The following is a 19,419-nucleotide window of genomic DNA, read 5'->3' on the forward strand; positions in this document are numbered from 1 at the left end:
CCTTGAAACCTCTCATATGTCCCTGGTTTTTAGTTGGTGTCAAGTCTTAAAATTTTTGCTTTTCAAAATGGCTTTCAAATCTTTCATTTTTACTTTAATATTTGATTCAGACCCTCATGATTTCCTGTCTATATTGTTATAGTCAGTTAACCAAGTATCTCTGTCTTATGTTTTTTCTAATTTTGTCTGTCTCTAGAGTTAGTTTCTAAAAAGAATCTTTACACTTCTTTGTGAACTAGAATCTTTGAAAGTATGGTGAAAATTATGGAATATCTCTTTAGAAAAATGCATATTCTATACATATAATTTTGCATATCTTATTGAAGGGAGGTTCACGCCTCTTCAAGTCTTTCTGTTGACACTCTCCCCCAGTTGAGACCACTTACTCTAAAATAAAGATCCACTAATGTAGGCCCCCTTCCCCCGCTTAAAAATTTGTAACTTCTAACTACCTATAACAAACTCCAAACTCATTATGAATGTCAAAAATGTTTCATAATCTGACCTCAGAATTTTTCCAACCTTATTTATTTTTCCAGGTCTACTGTGCACCTTATTCCTTAATCATGCCAGATTACAAGGCATTTTTGAGGATATATTTGAACGCACATACTTTCATGCCTCTGTTTATAATATTTCTCTACTGGAATGTGAACTCATCATGAAAAATAACAGTGCTTTGTCATCGTATCCCCCATGTCTAGCACAGTGCCTGGTACAAAGAAGATGCTTATTAAATGTTTGCTGAATGAGAGATTGTAAAATCTTTTTTCTTTTTTCCCCAAGATTCTTCAACAAAATTAAAATACAGCTTTATTCTCTCCCTTCCCCCAAATCTCTTTTTGTTATTTGGCTTTTTTTAGAAGTTGTTTTATCTTTATAGTATTGTATGAAACTATTGAGTAGGTAACTTAACTCACTAATTACATACCTAAATAATAAATGGTGAATAATATATATTTTTTAGGCAATCGCCTTTTAACTGGTTCTAGCTGTTTGCAACTCTGGTCCAGTGCTGACTTGGAGAAGCCAACTGAAGATGAAACTCAAGATAAAACAGATCTTAACTTTGGAGGTTGGAGATGCATTTGGCATTGCAAGTAAGCAATTAATTAGGAGATTTAATTGACAAACCTGTTCTGTGTGATTTTATTGTATTATAAATGCCTTTTATTTTGTAAAGCTACATTAACATAAAAAGTATTGGTTTTTTAATTTTGTGGCATGCCTTTTCTTACATACAGAAGATTCACCATTTCCCATCTATAATTTTTTTAAATTGTTGACTAAAATAGCTACAAAGAAACATAAGAAATGTGTAAGGCCTATGTTGAAGATCATTAAATAGAACTTTACTAAATTATACAAAAGAAGAAAGAGAAACTTTTCATGCTTTTGAATGAAAGTTTTGCTATTGCGAAGAAGTATATTCTTCCCAAATTAATGTATATATTGAGCATACTTCTTGTCAGAATTGCACTGGAATTTCTACTTTTGAACATAGTTCTAAACTTCATTAAAATGACAAATGTAGGAAAATTCTGAAAGATAAAAAAGAACAAAGACATACAATATAGGAAAATGAATTCTAAAGCTATAGCTGAGCAAGCAGTTTGTTGTTGATATAAGAAAAGATAGATTAGGGTCCATTGGGCAGGGGACAGACTTGCTAGCTGTGTGGAAGAGAAAATGAAGTTAGAGTCTGTTTCATTCCTGGCACCAAAATAAATGTCAAAGGAAGGAAAAATTGAATTTCTGTGCAGTGAAACAAATATTAGAAGAAAATATAGGTGAATTTTTATATTTTTAGAGCTACAATGTCCAGTATGGTAGCAACTAGCCACATATCACTGTAGAGCACTTGAAATGCTGCTAGTCTGAATTGAGATGTGCTGTAAGTGTAAGATACATACTGGATTTCAAAACTTAACACAAAAGAATGTAAAATATCTTATTAATATTTTTATTGATATCTTGATATGTTAGCTTAAATAAAATATTAATTTCACCTGTTTTTACCTTTTTAAGTGTGGCTGCTAGGAAATTTAAAATTACATATTTGGGTAATATTTGTTATTTATATTTTATCGCCATCAGATGAAAAGTTAGGGAAAGACTTTTTAAGTATGTCACTAAAACTAGAAACTAAAAGGAAAAGAAAAAATTAATAGTTTTGACTATATCTATAAGAAATTTCTGTAAATCAAAAAGACCATAAGGAAAAGAAACAAAAACTTGAGAGAAGTATTCACAATTTTGAGTTAATGTCTTTTAAAAAAGGAGATCTTAAAAATTAATTAGAAAAACAAATATTCTCATTAGTGAACAAAAATGGCCAATAAAGAGAACCATTTTAAATGGTAGTATGGATGAAAAGTAAGCATTGGATTGACCTCACTCGAAATCCAGAAGAGGATGAATAATGTCAATTACTAGTGAGTGTGTGGAGAAACAGAAACAGGTACTCCTATATACTGTAAATAAGAGAGTGCAATTGGTATTACCTTTCTAGAGAGCATTTTGGAAGTACGAATTACCAGGCATAATTTTTTTCATATCTTATAATAGCAATTTTAAGTTTTATTCATTCAACAACTATTTATTGAGTGCTTATTATGTTCCAGGCAGTGGTAAAGTGCTTGGAGTAAAGCAATGGATAGATTAAGGAAGATAAGCCATAAGCCAGTGAACTTGTATGACAGGATGTTAAATGCCATTCTCGCTGAGTCAGTTTTATAGGAAGCAGTAATAAGATATATGTCAGATACTAAATTGACCAGACCTTCTACGAATAGAATTTACAGGGATTTCAAATGAATTGGTTCCAGGTATTCTGTACCCCTCAGCTAGATCATGGGTATTAAAAAGGGTTAAAGTGTGGAGAAAGAATAGGATTTTGCAAAGATAGTTTCTTAGAGCCATCCATGGTTTTGTTTTGGAGTCTTTTCATGTAAAGTTGGACAGAGGGGAGCAGCAAAGTTTTATATTGCCTTCACTGCAGATCTACTAAGGGACTTCCATGGGTTAAACTGAGAATTTGAAATGTGTTTCATTGATATGGGAGATGTAAAGAACCTTAAGTTAAATCAAGATCAGAGTATACAGTAATAACTTTGATTAGACATATTAATAATTTACTTGAGATGGTTTGTTATTTAAGTAAGCAGAAAAGCCATGAAACTAAGAAACTATGCAAAGTTTCAATTTAGGATCAGCTGAAGATCACACTAACTGAACTTAAGTAATAGGTCTCTATAACTTAGTAAGTGTAGGCAAAAATTTAAAACACTGGTTATACATGTTAGATGAAGATCAGTAAGTATGATAGAGAAAAAGTAAGTAGCATAAAAAGAAGAGTAGAGGTGATGTTTGAGTGTAGACTTGAGGAAAGTGAGATAGTAAGCCATGTGTGCATAGTTGTGGGAGAAGAATATTGTATGCAGAGAGAATATGAAGTGCAAAGACTCTGAGGTAAGAGTGTGCTTAGCTTATCGCTGGAGTGAAGTGAACAAGGTGAGGAGTGATAGGAGTAGGAGAAATGATCAGAGTCAGGAGTTAGCTTATAGATATTGTGAGGCTTTCGCCTTTTATTCTGAGTTAGGAAGCTGTTGGGGTTTTGAGCAGAGGGTGTGTTGAGATCTGATTGCCTTTTATTTTTTATTTTATTTTTTATTGCCTTTTAAAAGGTCTGCTTTAGCTGCTGTTTTGAGAAAAGACTTTAGGTGGGACAAGGTCACAATCATGGAGACCAGGCATTTTTAATAATTTGTCTTGAGGATATCTTTAGGATTATCCAGATGCATAAAAATGTATGTGCAAGAATGTTCATCGCACCCCCCCACCTTTTTTTGTAGCAGCGAAATTGAGAAAACAGCAGCAAATTACTAAATTATTTTAAATCATTGCATATATGTGTAATAGAATACCATAAGCCAATAAAATAATCTAAACGCATTGATATACATAAGTGTTCATAACATATATTTAAATAAATAAATGTTACAAAGCAAATTGTAACTATGACCTTAGTTTCTATCCCCTCCTCTCCTATACCCTCCCATAGAAAGTAGATGGAAAAAGAATGGAGAGAGGAGCCTGGGAATTCTGTGTATTAAAATGTTAAGACTAGTTTTACCTGGGAATCATGGTATTGGCAAAACTATAGATAATTTAATTTTCTTTTTACCCATCTGTATCAATATTATCTATTATTTATTTATTACATTTGATATTAGGGAAAAAGTTCTTTTATTCGAAATGGACTATGGCAGAATTTGTTTTTGGCCTGCTTTACAAATGAATTTAAGATGAATCCATCTAAGCATGAACTTGGGTAAAAAAAAAAAGGAAAGCAAAGATAGTGAAAGGTGTCTTGAGATCAGCATATATGGGCAACCAGAAGGGAAGGCAGTGAAGGGAAGTGTGCCAAAGCTCCTTGGAGAAAAAAAAAGGCAAGTGTTCACCAAGTATATAAGTGAAGTTGGCAAGCGGAGTCCATAATTGTCATTAACCCACACATAATCTTTGGTAAGTCAGATGCAACCAACCTTAAGGTGGAATTCATTTTAAAATATTGGTTTGTCCATGAAAATATATGTTGGAGTACAGATATCTGTGGCTCTGGAAATTAGATTTCCATATTAAAAAATAAAACCATTCTTTCTTCACATTCTAAAGGGGTGAGAGCTATGACTCTTGTCTTAAAGCTGACAAGTCATTCCTCACATAATTCTAATGCATGGATATTTTTACATAAAAATTATTTCTATATTTAAAGTTTTATGTTTTAAAATTTATTTTGTATTTATAAGTATACTTAACAGTGAGTATGAAACTTGGGTTATCAAAAAGTTTTATTTGAAGAAATTGTTGAATATAGTTTAGCAAAGTCATATTACATTCTCATTTATGTGCATTTCCTTGGAAATTATTCCTTATCTGTTTAATTTACAGAACTGCCTCCCAAATTCATTTAATGAAATTTTCACCAGATGGAGAATTTTTTGCCACTGCTGGGAAGGTAATTTGTTAAAATGCTATTGTCAGATTGCGTTTGTGGTTTATTTTGAAACTTCAAAAACATTAACCGGGTTTATTCTTTTATTTATTTAAGTTGAAAATATGTTCTGTTAAAAATGTTAAATAGCAAAAAGTGGCACAATATTATTGTGTTATAAAGCAGCATGGTATAATTGAAGCAACATTCATTTAAAGGTAACCTGGGCCTAAATCTGCCTTTACCAACTTTTTGATATGTAGTTAATCTCTGAGCCTTGGTTTTCTCATGTGTAAACTGAGGGTAATAACACCTACCTCATAGGTCATTCATCATAGGATTTAGACAGTGTATGTAAAGTGATTGGTATGTAAAAGATACATAAAATGTCTCACATGTAATGTACTGTCAATAAACTTATTGCTACTATTTATATTTAAAATATATTAATATATTAGGCTATATTTAAGATATAAGAATTTACAGACTTTCTAGAAGGACGTTTGTAACCATTTTCTTTGTTAATTTCAGAACAGTGTATTTCCTTGAAATTATTTTAATTTATTGGTTCAGAGAGTAGTTAATGCACAACTAATAGTTTGAAGTTACTGTTCTAATGGTTCAAAGTTGTCTTCGGATTAAGAATGTGGAACACCCTAAATCTTCAGTGAGGTTTTTTAGGAGTGAAGTGGCACTGTTTATTCTGATTGACTTTACAGGTGGGAATACAATTCTAGCTTAAAAGCAAAACCTGGTACATTTTAGTCTTCCTTGTTCTTCTCTTCCCAAATTAGGATGCAATTTTGATTGTAATTAGATTATTTTGTGGTAGCAGTAGTAGTTCAATACATATTATTTGGCATTTTCTTCGAATATTTATATAATTCGTAAGGAAAACTGCTGGTTTTCAAAAATTAGCAGCTCTTTTTTTTTTTTAAAGTCTGCTAGCGGGAATACTTTATCTGATGTTTGGGAAAAAAGGACCCTTAACTTCATCTTTCGGTCTTTTCTGAATGACTCCATTTTCTGTAGTATATGATAACTAGAATTTTCCTTGGACCAACTCTTGCAAAATACACGCATTCACACACCTTAATTCTCAAAGTGCAATTAAGGAGTGCTAATAGAAAAGTATCAGAATCAGATTTTCTTCTCACTTCCTCCATGTTCAACCCGCTCTCCTTTCCCTAAATTTCTGTAATTGGGGAGAAAAATCTTACTTTTACTATTTGACTTAATCTTTAATTCTGATGTGGATGTTTTTCTGTTTTTGTTTTTGTCTTTTTTTTCTCTTTTAGGATGACTGCCTTTTAAAGGTATGGTATAATGTAGAAAACTGGCGGACAGCTGTTACCTCTCCAGATAAAAATTCAGAAAAACAATCCCAAGGAGAAATTGACTTTTCTTTTGTATATCTCGCCCATCCTCGAGCTGTAAATGGATTTTCCTGGCGTAAAACAAGCAAATATATGCCTAGGTCAGTGGATTAGTAATTTTTCCCATGTATTAATAGAATATCATTTTTGTGACTTTGACTGCTTTTCCTGTTTTGAGACTCCATAGCTATAGGACTGTTATTTATGAAAATTCAAGTAATATTAGATAGTCCCTGGCTGGCAAACCTCTGGCCACAGGTCAACTACGATTGACACCAAAGAGGAGAGCCATATGAAAGGAATATTTGCTTTCTATCAGATATCTTTAATTGACAGAGTTGTCCATCTTTTTCTTCTCTGTTATGTCTCCAGTTCTTTTATCCCTTAATCATTCTCCCTATGGCCATTTATATGGACTTTTTCACATTTCAATCCCTCATCTTGTACCTTCTATGTGTATCTCCTCTGGTTAAACAAACGAACAAAAAACCCAACTTTTTTGGAAGGGCATACCTTGAGGCCTCAAACATTTCTTTAATTATACCTAGCATCTTTGAGGAAAAGACAGTGGGTTAATACATTATGATGCTCTAAACTAGGTATTAGTTTAACCTACACATGTATGTACAGGTACACCTGTTAGTCCTTCCTTTCTTTCCTGTAGTACTTGCAACACTTGATATACCATTGAATTTTTGCCTATGCTTAGTAAGTTATAGAGACCTATTACTAAGTATAGGTAGAAATCCCTTTTTGTTTCACAGGCCATTTTCATGTATTTCATATACTACATGCTACTGAAAGTAACATAGTTTCCTCCTCCTTTTAATTTTCTTTTGCTACTCCAGAGATATCCCAGCAGCCACATGTGTATGATAGGTAAATTTTGGGATCATTTGGGTTGACTCAGTTTTGTTTTCAAAGAGATCTAGTTTTGGGTTTTTTTTTTTTAAGTTTTTTTAGAGCATTTTAAAGTTCACAGCAAAATTGAGGGGAAGGTACAGAGATTTCCCATATACCCCTTGCTCTCACACATGCATAGTCTCTTCCAATATCAACATCCCCATTTGTTAGAATTTATGAACCTACATCAACACATTATTATCACCTAAATTCCATAGTTTATATTACAGTTAACTCTTAGTGTTGTACATTCTATGGGTTTGGATAAATGGATAATAACATGTATCCATAATTACAACTAGATTTTTTTGAGCTAATTTTTAGTGTAGTAGTTACTATTCTTCCTAGCCCAGCTTTCCAATATAGGAAAGCATAGGAGTAGGACACTCTGGGAACAGTAATGGTTCTGTTGTTAGGAGGATATATCAGAGTCTTTCAGAGTTAAAGGAGAGTAGTATAGACCAGCAGTCTGCAACCTTTTTGGCATCAGGGACCAGTTCTCCTATGAGAATCTAATGCTTGATGATCTGAGGTGGAGCTGAGGCAGTGATGCTAGTGCTGGGGAGTGGCTGCAAATGCAGATGAAACTTCTCTTGCTCACCTGCCGCTCATCTCCTGCTCTGCGGCCCTGCTCTGCGGCCCCGTTCCTAACAGGCCATGTAACAGGCCATGGACCTGTACTGGTCTGTGGCCTGGGGATTGGGGACCCCCGTATATAGATAACCTGTACTGTTAGCAGAGGCACCCTCACCTCAGCTTCACTTTGAGAATTATTGCTCTAGTACCTCTGGGACCATATAAAAATGTGTTTAGAATAGAATGAGCTGTGACGTATATTAACTCTCCTTTTAAGAGTTGTAAATGACCCCAATAAAAATAGCTGTCATCACAAACTGAATCTTTTAGAACTATCTAAAGATTACATCGTACATCATTTCAGAGGCTGATTTCTTGTGATTTATCCATGTGTTTTCATTTGTTGATGGTTAGGCTACCAGAGCACTAAAAAAGAGGCTTATAAAGTATTGTTATCTTTTGAGAGAGGACAGTCACATCTGCTCCTGACCTAGTTCACTCAGTATTGGGAAAAGTGGTCACAGTGGAGGCAGAGGCAGTTGACTTAAATTGGGCCATTACAAATTCCTGATAACAGTAATAAGGCATATCAGTTTGTTTTCTATCTGTGTTCATTTTATCTGTTATCAACTAAATTCTGCAGCATGGGGAACTGCGATATAGAACTATAATTTTCTGTTAGTTATGATATCTTTTAGAGTTCTCCAGAATTTCACTTTTGGATCCATGTCATTTAAAAACCAGCTAATCCCCCTGAACTCTGTTTTCAGTTTTGTTTCACCAACTGCCTACTGCCTGCAGGTATATAGTGGGAAGGCTGACTCTTTTTTATGAGAATGAGAGAGATGCCATAAAAGACTATTGCTCTTTCTGATATAGCATCTTCACTGGTTCATACAGGTAGTTTCCCCCCACACCCCCCACATAAAATTAAGATGCTCAACAAAATGATAATACTTACACAAGGGACTGTTGGCTTGAGAGAGAAGAATGGAGATGTGTTTGTAATAAACATATACTTCTTTACTAATTAAAAATTGCTGATTGTAGGACAGGTTGGGAGATTTGGTTATATCCTCCAAAAACCTCCAAAAGATGGTTCTAGATAACTAGTTTCAAAACTGTCTTGGTCTGTTGTTACATCAAGATAGGACAGGTGTTGTAGACACCTATCACATGGTTGCCTTCTATAAGATTATACCTTTTTTTGGCAGAGAGGAGAGGGAGAGGGCTATACCTGAATGATATACCATTGAAGAGAAAATAAGATACTCTGATAAAGTGAGAAAGGGAGTTATTGCCAGAGAAATGCCTCAAACAGATCAGAGTATTTCTTCCCTCTGCTTATATTACCTGCCAGCTATTTATTCTGACTGTCTGTAAGGCCTGGTATCCTAATGAAAGTCACATGGGGCCATCCACACTCTAGTGATAAAGCCCTCTCCATGCTTCTGAGTTGTATACCTTTCTTACTTACTTTGTTGGTCTTGCCTAAGTACTTATGTCTTTTCAGATTGCTGTCTATTCAGCCCCTTAGTCTCCTACCTTTTGCTCTTCCTTTATAAGCCTTCCATTCTTCCAGTTACTGATTGGCACTATGAATCTTGAATTTTTCATATTGCATTTTGATGTATTTGCTCTTGCTTCTATTTGCTTACTTAAAATCTCATTGCCAGTGCCTGTGTGTGTGAATTTACTAGAGAGAAACTAGGAGAAGGGCAGAAGGGACTAGAGAAAAAAGAGGGAGAAAAAAATGAAGGTGATGGGATAGGCATGAAGATGGGGAAAGGGAAGAGAAACGGAGTTTGGAAAGGAAAAAAGGAGCAGCCTTAGGAAGTGGGGAGGTGAGAAACAGAGGAGAGGTGGTAAGTGAGAGTAGTGTGGAGATGTTGAGAAGCAGAAAATTAAGGGAGAGAAGCCCAGACAGTGGGTGGCAAGGGAGTAGATAGAAAAAGAAGGGAAAGGAGATGGGAAGGAGAGAGGTGAGAAAACAGAGGAAAGCTGAAGAGGAGAACAACCAAGACAAAACATGTTCTTAATTTTCTTCTGTTGTTCTTTTTTTCATCAAATAGATATGTTTAACAAAGTGACTGCTACAGAATATTTTGATTTTTTGTTTGTTTAACTTACTGAGTTACTTGATAGAAGCCTTCTATTGATTGTTCATTTCTAATCCCATATGTTTGAGTGTCTATTACAGGATATTTTGACTTCTTTTTTTTTTTTCTTTTTTTTCTGAATTTGCTGAGTTTCCTTGATAGGAGGTAGTCTTTCTTGATAGGGTTTTAACCTTTGAACTCTTGATGCTTATTGAGTTTATTAATATATGTGTAATTAGTTTTGCTTTTTTTCTGTGGGGTGGCAAGACAGTAAATTCACTGAAAGACAAAAATGACTAAGGAAGGAGGTGGCCATCACCTATTTAATCATGGATTTTCTATTCTTGTACTTCACTGCTTTTGGAATATGTTAAGTAAGGAGAGAATAAGTGTACTAAATAGATAATATAGCTTGTTAGTGACCAGTGTGCAAGTGCCTTTATAGGAAGTAAAAAGAAAGCATTGTGAAATAATTCAAATAACCATCCACTGAATAAAGCAAGAAAATTTAATAGATACAGGTTTTTTCCTTGCTTATTAACTGAAAGATTATGACATAATTTCAATTTTTATTCTTTAGATGTAAGGAGAATCTTAGTTTATTGAAACCAGAACTACCAAATTCTAGGCAGAAAAAAAAATAGGTTAGCAAGCATTTTATGTATGAAATCAAATACCCACTCAATTATAATGGTTTTGACTAAGTACATTACATAAATATATATTGATGTTTTCTTCATCAGTACCTTAGTGTGTGCATTATAGAAATATTGTAGAATGTGATACTGTGTGACATTTATATTTTTGCTTCCAACATTTTTCTATTCCTTAGGGCTTCTGTATGTAACGTACTTTTGACTTGCTGCAAAGATAATGTGTGTCGTCTTTGGGTAGAGACATTTTTACCAAATGATTGTTTGCTATATGGAGGTGACAGCAACCATTGGACTGAACCAATTAATTTGACAAATAACTTTGAAAGAAATGCTTCCAGCAAAGAACGAGTTCAAAACACTTTAGATGTGAGTGTTTTTGTTAGATGTTCTTTTCTACAAGTTTTAAAACCTTTTATATATTGCCTTTTTAATAACATTGTCTGTAATTGATATTTAAAGTAATTTTCAGTTTTATTTGTTTCAAAAATATTCTTAAATTTTTGTCTAGAACAAAAAACTACTTATAATGATGAAGTTAATCTTAGGTTAACTGATAATAAAAGGATGCATACACTTGTTTTAGCTAAAATAACATAAATTAAAATCTGAGAATGCAAAGATGAGACTGTAAAATGTTATTTTTTCTTTAGAATATTATGGTGTTTTGTCCTGTCTTAATTACAGGAATGATTAATTTATCAGATTCTGTTCTACATTTGTTACCTTTAGAACTCCCCAGAACTTGGAGTATTTACTGAATAATGTGGAAAGTAAAAGTCAATTTTTGATATTTGTACTAATTGAACATAGACCAGTAGTACAAATTATTATTATTATTTTCTTAGTATTGAAAAGAGAAAGTAATCTAAAAATGATTTATCTTTGAATGCTTAGTACAATTATGGAACAAGTACTTTTCAAATTTATGTAGTGTTCTGATGGCTCAGAATATAATTAAATATATAATGCATGGAGATTCAATAGTCGATAGAATAGTTATGTGTAATAATAGTTGAAAAAGTCCTTGACTAAGAATCTGAAGATTCTTGTCTGCTTTTAGGTGACCTTGGGTTCTGTATAAACTATTTTATCATATGAAATATGAGAATAACAATATTTGCAATGTCTGCTTTATGTGTCAAATGAGATGATCTCCAAAAATGCTTTGTAAATTATGAAATACCACTCTACTTTATTATGACAATATTATCTAATGTTTGTGGTCATAGAGAGTAAGCTGTGGATACAAAGAGGACAGTATACATAGAAACATTGTTGTCCATAGACACATTATTGTAATTTTTTTTTTAGTTCAGGAAATTAATAGAAAAGTAGACCAAATAAAAATTGTAGTGTATTGTGTGATGGTTAAAAGAAGCATCCGGCAGTTTGAGTTCTAAGCTTCTTTAGGTTTCAAATTTGATGCACAAAAATACTGAAAGATATTTGTACATATAAACTTATCTGAAGTAGAATAGCTGTAATGTCTAACAGTCACTGTGTTACCTACACATATACTTGTACATCTATTCTTATGACAATAAAGGCATTAGTTTTACTTTGTTAATTCACACAGGTAAATCTGAGACATTTTCGTAGAGGTCAGAGGAGATCACTTGCACTTGTAGCACATACTGGATACCTGCCACATCAGCAAGATCCTCATCACGTCCACCGGAATTCTCCACTGCATGCCAATGCACTTTGCCACTTTCATATTGCAGCCAGCATAAACCCAGCTACAGGTAATAAAGCATTGTTCAAAATATGTTTTGAAATTGAGTAGATCGATTTTATAACAAATAAGTTATACTTTTAATTTATAAATAGATGAAAAATTGGAGATGACTTTCTTAGTTAACTTTTCATTATAACTAGCTCACTGGTTATATAAAAAGAGGTTTTTGTTTATTTGTTTGCTTTTGAAGGCTATGATTTGGTTTGTGATTTAATATCTTGATAAATCATTGAGATTCTTTATTAGTTTATTCAAAAGTTGAGATTTTAGCTAATCCTTAACAGAAGTTAACTCTGCAGAGTAGTATTTTATAATTATTGTATAGCTGTTAAAACTAATGAGTTTAGTACATGATCTTTAGAGCCATTTCAAAAATATGGCAGAAATATGTGGAACTTATAACTGGAAGAATTAAGAAACTTATCTCTATAGTTAAATATGTACTATTAGATTGACAGACCTAGAATATATGGATCTATTAATTTGAAGAATGAGTACTCATTATTTTAGTAATTAGTATCTGTGAGTTTAAAAACCAAGTGATCACAGGACATTTAAAGTGTAATCTTCGAATATTACTGGTAAAAAAATGAAAAACGATATTTGCATACATACTGCTATCTGTATAGAAAGTGAAAAGTAAAATCCTTTTTTCACCTGTATTCTGCCCTAATCCTCCCCAGAAGATAACCACTATTCATGAATTTTTGTATGTTTTGGGATATTCTTACATTTAGCATCACCTATTTCCATATAACACACTGGATTTACTGTATTGCATTTTTTAAACATAGTGATAAATATGGTCCATTAGTTGCTTGAATCAAAGTGATAAGTGCTCTGATAAGGTAAAGTGTAGAGATACTATGGTACAAATGATGAATATTTGCTGATTCTCTTAGCTTTGATTTGGTAGACACCAATGCCAGTCTAAAAGAATCCTTGAGTGAAGAAAATATAAAGGGGAGAATATTGAATTATATGTATTAAAAAACATATATAGGCTTGGGAAATACCATTACCTTTATAAAAATATACATTGACAGATTATAATATCCAGAGGCAACTCTAAGGTCAGTAAAATAATTTTGAGTCTCTGCTGAGTAAAGGACAATATTTTAAGAATATAGAAAGCTTGAATTCCCACTTTAATGGAAAAAGTTGAGGGATTACAATAAAGGAAACCCTAAATTCCAATATAGCATCCTCTTGATTACCTTTCAATCAAGAAAGCTCTAAAACCTTTCTTTAGATTGTAGACCCCTAAGGAAAATCCATACATATAGAGTGAATCAAAGCAAAAGAACATTATTAGCAAGTAGATTAAACTCTATGGAGAATTCCCTTCCCAAAATTAGATCTGGCTGATTGATTTCTTGCTTAAGGCCCAGCTCTCAGATTGGGCTTCACTTATTTGTCCATCAAAAATAGAAATAGATACAGGAGAGGAGCTCATTAAGAGCATGTTCTCTCAGTTCTAGTTCTTATATCCTTTCCATGAAGATTTCTCATAAGAAATAACTGTAATCAAACTTTTTTTTTTTTTTTTTAAATCAAATTCTTTAAGTGAGGTCAGTAGATAGAAGAAATGAGTTTCTTTTTAGCCGGAATGCTTCTGCCGAAAGCCAGCATTAGCCCCTCCTTCTTCTATACTTAACAACTAGGCCTGTGGTTTACTACAGGCATTGCTGATCTCTTTTGGGTTGAATATAAGTCAAAAATCAGGAAATCCTACCCATTAGGATTCTTGGGGGCACTTTCTCAATCCTTGGTATTATTGTGTATCTACCTAAGAACAATAGAAGTGACAGTTCAGTACCGCAGGGCTTTTATTGAGTGTTTATCTGTGCTAGTATAGGAACTGGAGATAGTGGTAGGAACTGGAGATACAATAGTGATCAAAACAGATTTGATCCTTGCTCTCATGAAGCGTATAATCAGTTTATATTTCCTTAATTCATTTCAGCCTTTACTGTTGAGCAGATAATAGCATGAGCTAGATATAGATTTGATTTAATATGATAGACAAATTTTTCTTCCCCTCTGTTAATTAAGGATTATCATTTGTCACAAACTACTCTGAATTTGTACTTCAATATACTCAATTTAGCAGTTATATCAAAAGTAATACCAGGGAACAATTTTTTTTTAGTTGAGTTGGTTTGTCTTGAATCCCTTTTTTTGAGTATCAGAAGGGAACCTTAGTTTGACTTTCCAAATTAAATCTTTATACTAATAAATAAGCATGTCTTATCTTAGAATTCTGTGGCTAGGTCATTAGAAAAGGTAAATGTCAGTCTACTATGAAAGTTGTTACTATTGAGATAAATCACTAGTTCCTTTGACATCATGATAATAGAATTTTTCATGGTAAAGTTAAAATATAAATGAAAAGTTTATGTATAAATTAAGACTTTTCTATTAAGATGTCTATAAATTATAGACATTTCTTCATGAGAATATTTTTTAGAATTAAAATATATGAATGTATATATGTTATACTATATGACCTAGAACATATAATTTTACCTCCTTTATAGTAGGTATGTTAAGTTTACCATTTAAGTGTATTATCATTAATAATTGCAGCAGACATTATGTTAGGAGTCTTATAGGTCAAATAAAATGTATTAACAGAGATTTAAAGATAAATATAATAGTCAATAATAAAATTATGAGACCTGGATGCTTTGTGTGCTAGAATGATAGAAATTCTAATTGTGTTTTTGTTGTTCTTCACAGACATTCCACTTCTTCCTTCTATTACATCTCTAAGTCTAAGTGAAAATGAAGAGCAGAGTGGACCTTTTGTGGTACACTGGCTAAACAATAAAGAATTGCATTTTACTTTGTCCATGGAAGTTTTTATACAGCAACTTAGAAAAAGTTTTGAACAACCATCTTCTGAGGCCAGCGTAGAAGACTCTAATCAGGCAGATGTAAAATCTGATGAAGGTAAAGCTTTAAGAAGGATAAAAAATGTAGAGTTTTGTTCAAAATAGTGAAGATTTTTAAATTAGGGTCAGAAATAAGCTTCAAAGTTGCAGGAGCATAATACAAATTTGGACTAGCTCATTTAATAATCCAGTGTAGATGTTCCTGTTCCGGGTAGCTTTCTTTCACATGATGATAGAGGGACTCAGGATTCTCCATCCTTATGCTTCTGCCAGCTTAGGGCCTTGCTACTTAAAGGACTATCTGTGACCATGCAGCATTGGCATTACCTGGGAACTTGTTAGAAATGCACAATCTCAGGTTCCACCCAGAGCTACTAAACAAAAATCCACAGTTTAATGAAATCCCCTGGTGATTTGTATGCACATTTGAGAAGCATTGCACTAGGGCCTTAAACTCCTCTTCATTTAGCCTTAGGTCGGAAGAGAGAGAGCAAAGAAGGTATAGCTGTTTCTCAACTTTCTTGACTCAGAATTGGCATATATCACTTTTATATGTTGAAAAGCACTAGTCATAGAACCCCTGTACTCCCTAACTGGATATCTATTCTTTATTAAAAACTAGGAAGCATGAATTTGTGGTAGGTAGTAAGCCATCTCTGCTACAGTTTGTGGTTCATAAATATTTTTGTTTTTAAAAAGTTTTGTTTAAATTACAAGATTATACATGCTCATTAGAAAAAAAAATCACACATACAAACAGGTATAAAGTTTCCATATTGTTAAGTTTGATGAGTATCCTTCAACACTTATTCTTTTCTATGCTCATACAAACTATATTTATAAACAGGCAATTTCTTTTTACAGTTCTGTGGGAGTTCATTTTTAATCAAAAATAGTGTTCTACAACTTGCTTTTTAAATTCAGTGACAGGAACTTTTCCATCAAATTTTTTTTTTTTAATAGCTCCTGAGTATTCCACATGAAGAGAAAACTTTAGCATGTCCTCTATTGTCGGACATTTAAATAGATTTAAATAGTTTTCACTATATTGATAATGGTACAATGACACATCTTTTCATTTTGTGTGAATTTTTCTGTAATGCAAATTCCTAGATGTGGAATTACTAGAGTGTAAATATTTTAAATTTCAATAACTTCTGCCAAATTGCCCTCTAGAAATGTCTTACCAGGTTATATTCCCTCTAAGTATATCCAGATATCCAGTTTTTTGTTTTTTTGTTTTGTTTACATTTTTGTCAACACTGGATTATTTTATTATATTACTTTTTTTGCTAGTCGATATAGGGAAAATGACATCTGGTTTTACTTGGCATTTTCCTGAAGCAAATGAAACATAATGATTTAAGCCCTTCTGTGGTTTGCCTCTGTGCACTGTGCCTAAATTTCTATTGAGTTATTTTTCTTAGTGATAATATGTATGTCTTGACTAATTTTTAAAATCTGGTTAACAGTCTTAACATTTCTGTAGAGCCCCTTTTAATAAAATCTCTATATTCCTAAATAGTAGTAGGGGTTGGGAGTTTTGTAATAGAGGTCAGAATGTATATATTTAGCTGGATTAAGTTGGTATACAGTTTATTTTTAATTACCTTTGTGTTGAAGAAAATCTAGAAATTGGGCATTATAAATGTATTTCTTTAAAGTGGTTTCTTTAAGATGTCCTATCAGTTTCAAGTATATAGACTTAGAGGATCGCTAGTGTAGCACACTCAGGTTTTGATAAATCTGATATCGTGAAGAAAGTACAGATTACATTCTAGGAATATATTTTAAAAATTCAGCCCAGATTTATAGACCCAGTTTCAACTCCCTCATTTTACCATAAGCAAAACTAAGGTCCAGAAAAGTAGTGTGTCTTACTTCTCTGAATAGTTAATTGTGGTACATCTGGATTTAGAAACCAGTTTACCTGTTTTTCAGTCTCATATTAGTCCTACCAGTAATCCACTGACTCAGTCCTATAGGCTGTCTGATTACTGAGTTAACTCCAGTGGCCTTTTATTCCTGGAGCAAAGTTATTTTTAAAGGGAAGCCAATTTATTGTTTATATGAAAACTATTATATTTTTCATCTTGAATGCATTTATAAAGATATTTCTTGATTTATAGTAATAGCTTGATTATATTTACTTGGTTCATGAACCTTTTGCTTATAGAAATGGATAATGGTGTTGATGATCTGAAAATAAATCATGAAAAGAAGGAATTGAGTGGTGATAAAATGGTACCAAACTCAAGTTTTATACCATTACCATCAGCTGCCATTGATCATCAGATTGAAGTACTTCTGTCTGAATGGAGTAAAAATGCGGACATGCTTTTCAGTATTCATCCCATGGATGGCTCTTTGCTGGTTTGGCATGTGGATTGGCTGGATGAGTACCAGCCTGGTATGTTTCGTCAAGTACAGGTACTATTATTATGATTTCTGGACAGCTTCTTGTTAAATGTGGGTACTGTTTTGTAATGCTTCTTTATACGATTTCGTGTTCTAATGCTCACTTTCTTAATTCTAGGTGTCCTTTGTTTCCAGAATTCCTGTTGCTTTCCCTACAGGTGATGCGAACTCTCTCTGTAAAAGCATAGTGATGTATGCCTGTACCAAGAATGTTGACTTGGCTATTCAGCAAGGGAGACAAAAACCATCTAGCCTCACACGTTCCACATCGATGCTTATCTCTTCTGGTCACAGTAAATCAACTAATAGTTTAAAATTAAGTATTTTTACCCCTAATGTTATGATGATCTCAAAGCATGCTGATGGCTCTCTAAATCAGTGGCTAGTCAGTTTTGCCGAGGAATCTGCTTTTTCTACAGTTCTCAGTATTTCCCACAAATCCAGATATTGTGGTCATCGTTTTCATCTTAATGATTTAGCTTGCCACTCAGTATTACCATTATTGTTGACAACATCACACCATAATGCATTAAGGACACCAGACGTGGATAACCAAAAACAAGCTTATGTTGCTGTAAATATTGAAGAATGTTCTTTGGCACAACAGAGTAAAAGCACTGTTGACATGGCATTTCAGGATCCTAATGCAGTTTATAGTGAGCTTATTCTTTGGAGAGTTGATCCAGTTGGGCCATTGTCTTTTTCTGGAGGTGTTTCTGAGCTTGCCCGGATTAATTCTCTTCATGTTTCTGCATTTTCCAATGTGGCATGGCTGCCCACTCTTATCCCCAGTTTCTGTCTAGGTAAGCATTCTGATTTTTATTTAATAAATTTAGATTTTCTGACATTGCTTGAGGATTAAATTTTAAATGTTCGTAAATACTTTGTAGGGGCATACTGCAACTCTCCTAGTGCATGCTTTGTAGCAAGTGATGGACAATATCTAAGATTATATGAAGCAGTTATTGATGCCAAGAAACTTCTATATGAGCTTTCCAATCCTGAAATTTCTGTAAGTAAATGGCTTTTAAAAATATGTGTATGCGTGTGTATAATGTTTTTCAGATACTTTATACTTATTGGGCATGTTCTATAATTGCGACATATAATTTTGTAATAAACGTGTATGCTTTTTAATTTTACTTCTTCGTAAATACATTGTACTGTTACAGTGATTTGAAGTTCCTTTAAAAAAAAATCATTTCTTTCATTCATTCCAGAAGTAGTTTGGTATCACATAATGTGTGTTTCTGTAATACTTTTTGGTCGGAGATAAATGGGAACTAATGAAAGTATAATATAGAAATTATTAGTTTATCTGCAGTTTTTTTTTTTTTCTAGATAAGGGGAGCTGAAATAACAGGAGTGGAATTTTAATCTTAACGGAGAAAGAAAAAAGGTCTCACTTTGGTTGTAATACAGGCAGGAGTCCTTTCAACACATTGCAGAGCTTTTGTTTTAGAACCAGCAGTACTTCTTCTTGTGCCCAACTAATAGCAGTCCACCACCTGCATTATTTCAGCACCTCCAGAGAGTCAGCATTTCCACCTTTTTTGTTTTGGTGTATTAAAATATCCCCTGAGGTAACCTTCAGCCATACTGAGCTTCCTATTTAGGAGAGTCAAGCCATCTCCTCAGCTACCAGTTAATGCTTTTTTTAATGCTCTGGTTACAGAATTGCATAGGTATCAATGGTCTGCTCCAATCCTGTTTTATTCATAAGTTATTTTTAATGCATAGTTTTTCGGAAAACAAACTTT

General features: G+C 33.2%; 1 protein-coding gene across 6 annotated transcripts in view; it reads left to right on the forward strand.

Annotated features, from left to right (window-relative positions):
• The window catches only part of DMXL1 (Dmx like 1), a 126,409-nt gene that overhangs the window by 24,198 nt on the left and 82,792 nt on the right, over positions 1–19,419 (forward strand). For all 6 annotated transcript variants that reach the window (XM_039848513.1, XM_039848516.1, XM_039848517.1 and 3 more), the window contains exons 5-13: positions 968–1,100; positions 4,954–5,020; positions 6,295–6,473; positions 10,783–10,972; positions 12,183–12,351; positions 15,087–15,299; positions 17,418–17,671; positions 17,778–18,462; positions 18,550–18,671. In XM_039848513.1, the coding sequence (XP_039704447.1) occupies positions 968–1,100; positions 4,954–5,020; positions 6,295–6,473; positions 10,783–10,972; positions 12,183–12,351; positions 15,087–15,299; positions 17,418–17,671; positions 17,778–18,462; positions 18,550–18,671 (2,012 nt within the window). The remainder of the gene's footprint in view (positions 1–967; positions 1,101–4,953; positions 5,021–6,294; positions 6,474–10,782; positions 10,973–12,182; positions 12,352–15,086; positions 15,300–17,417; positions 17,672–17,777; positions 18,463–18,549; positions 18,672–19,419) is intronic.

The sequence above is a fragment of the Pteropus medius genome, unplaced genomic scaffold (assembly GCF_902729225.1).
Source record: "Pteropus medius unplaced genomic scaffold, Ma_sr-lr_union100, whole genome shotgun sequence".
Lineage (NCBI taxonomy): Eukaryota > Metazoa > Chordata > Mammalia > Chiroptera > Pteropodidae > Pteropus > Pteropus medius.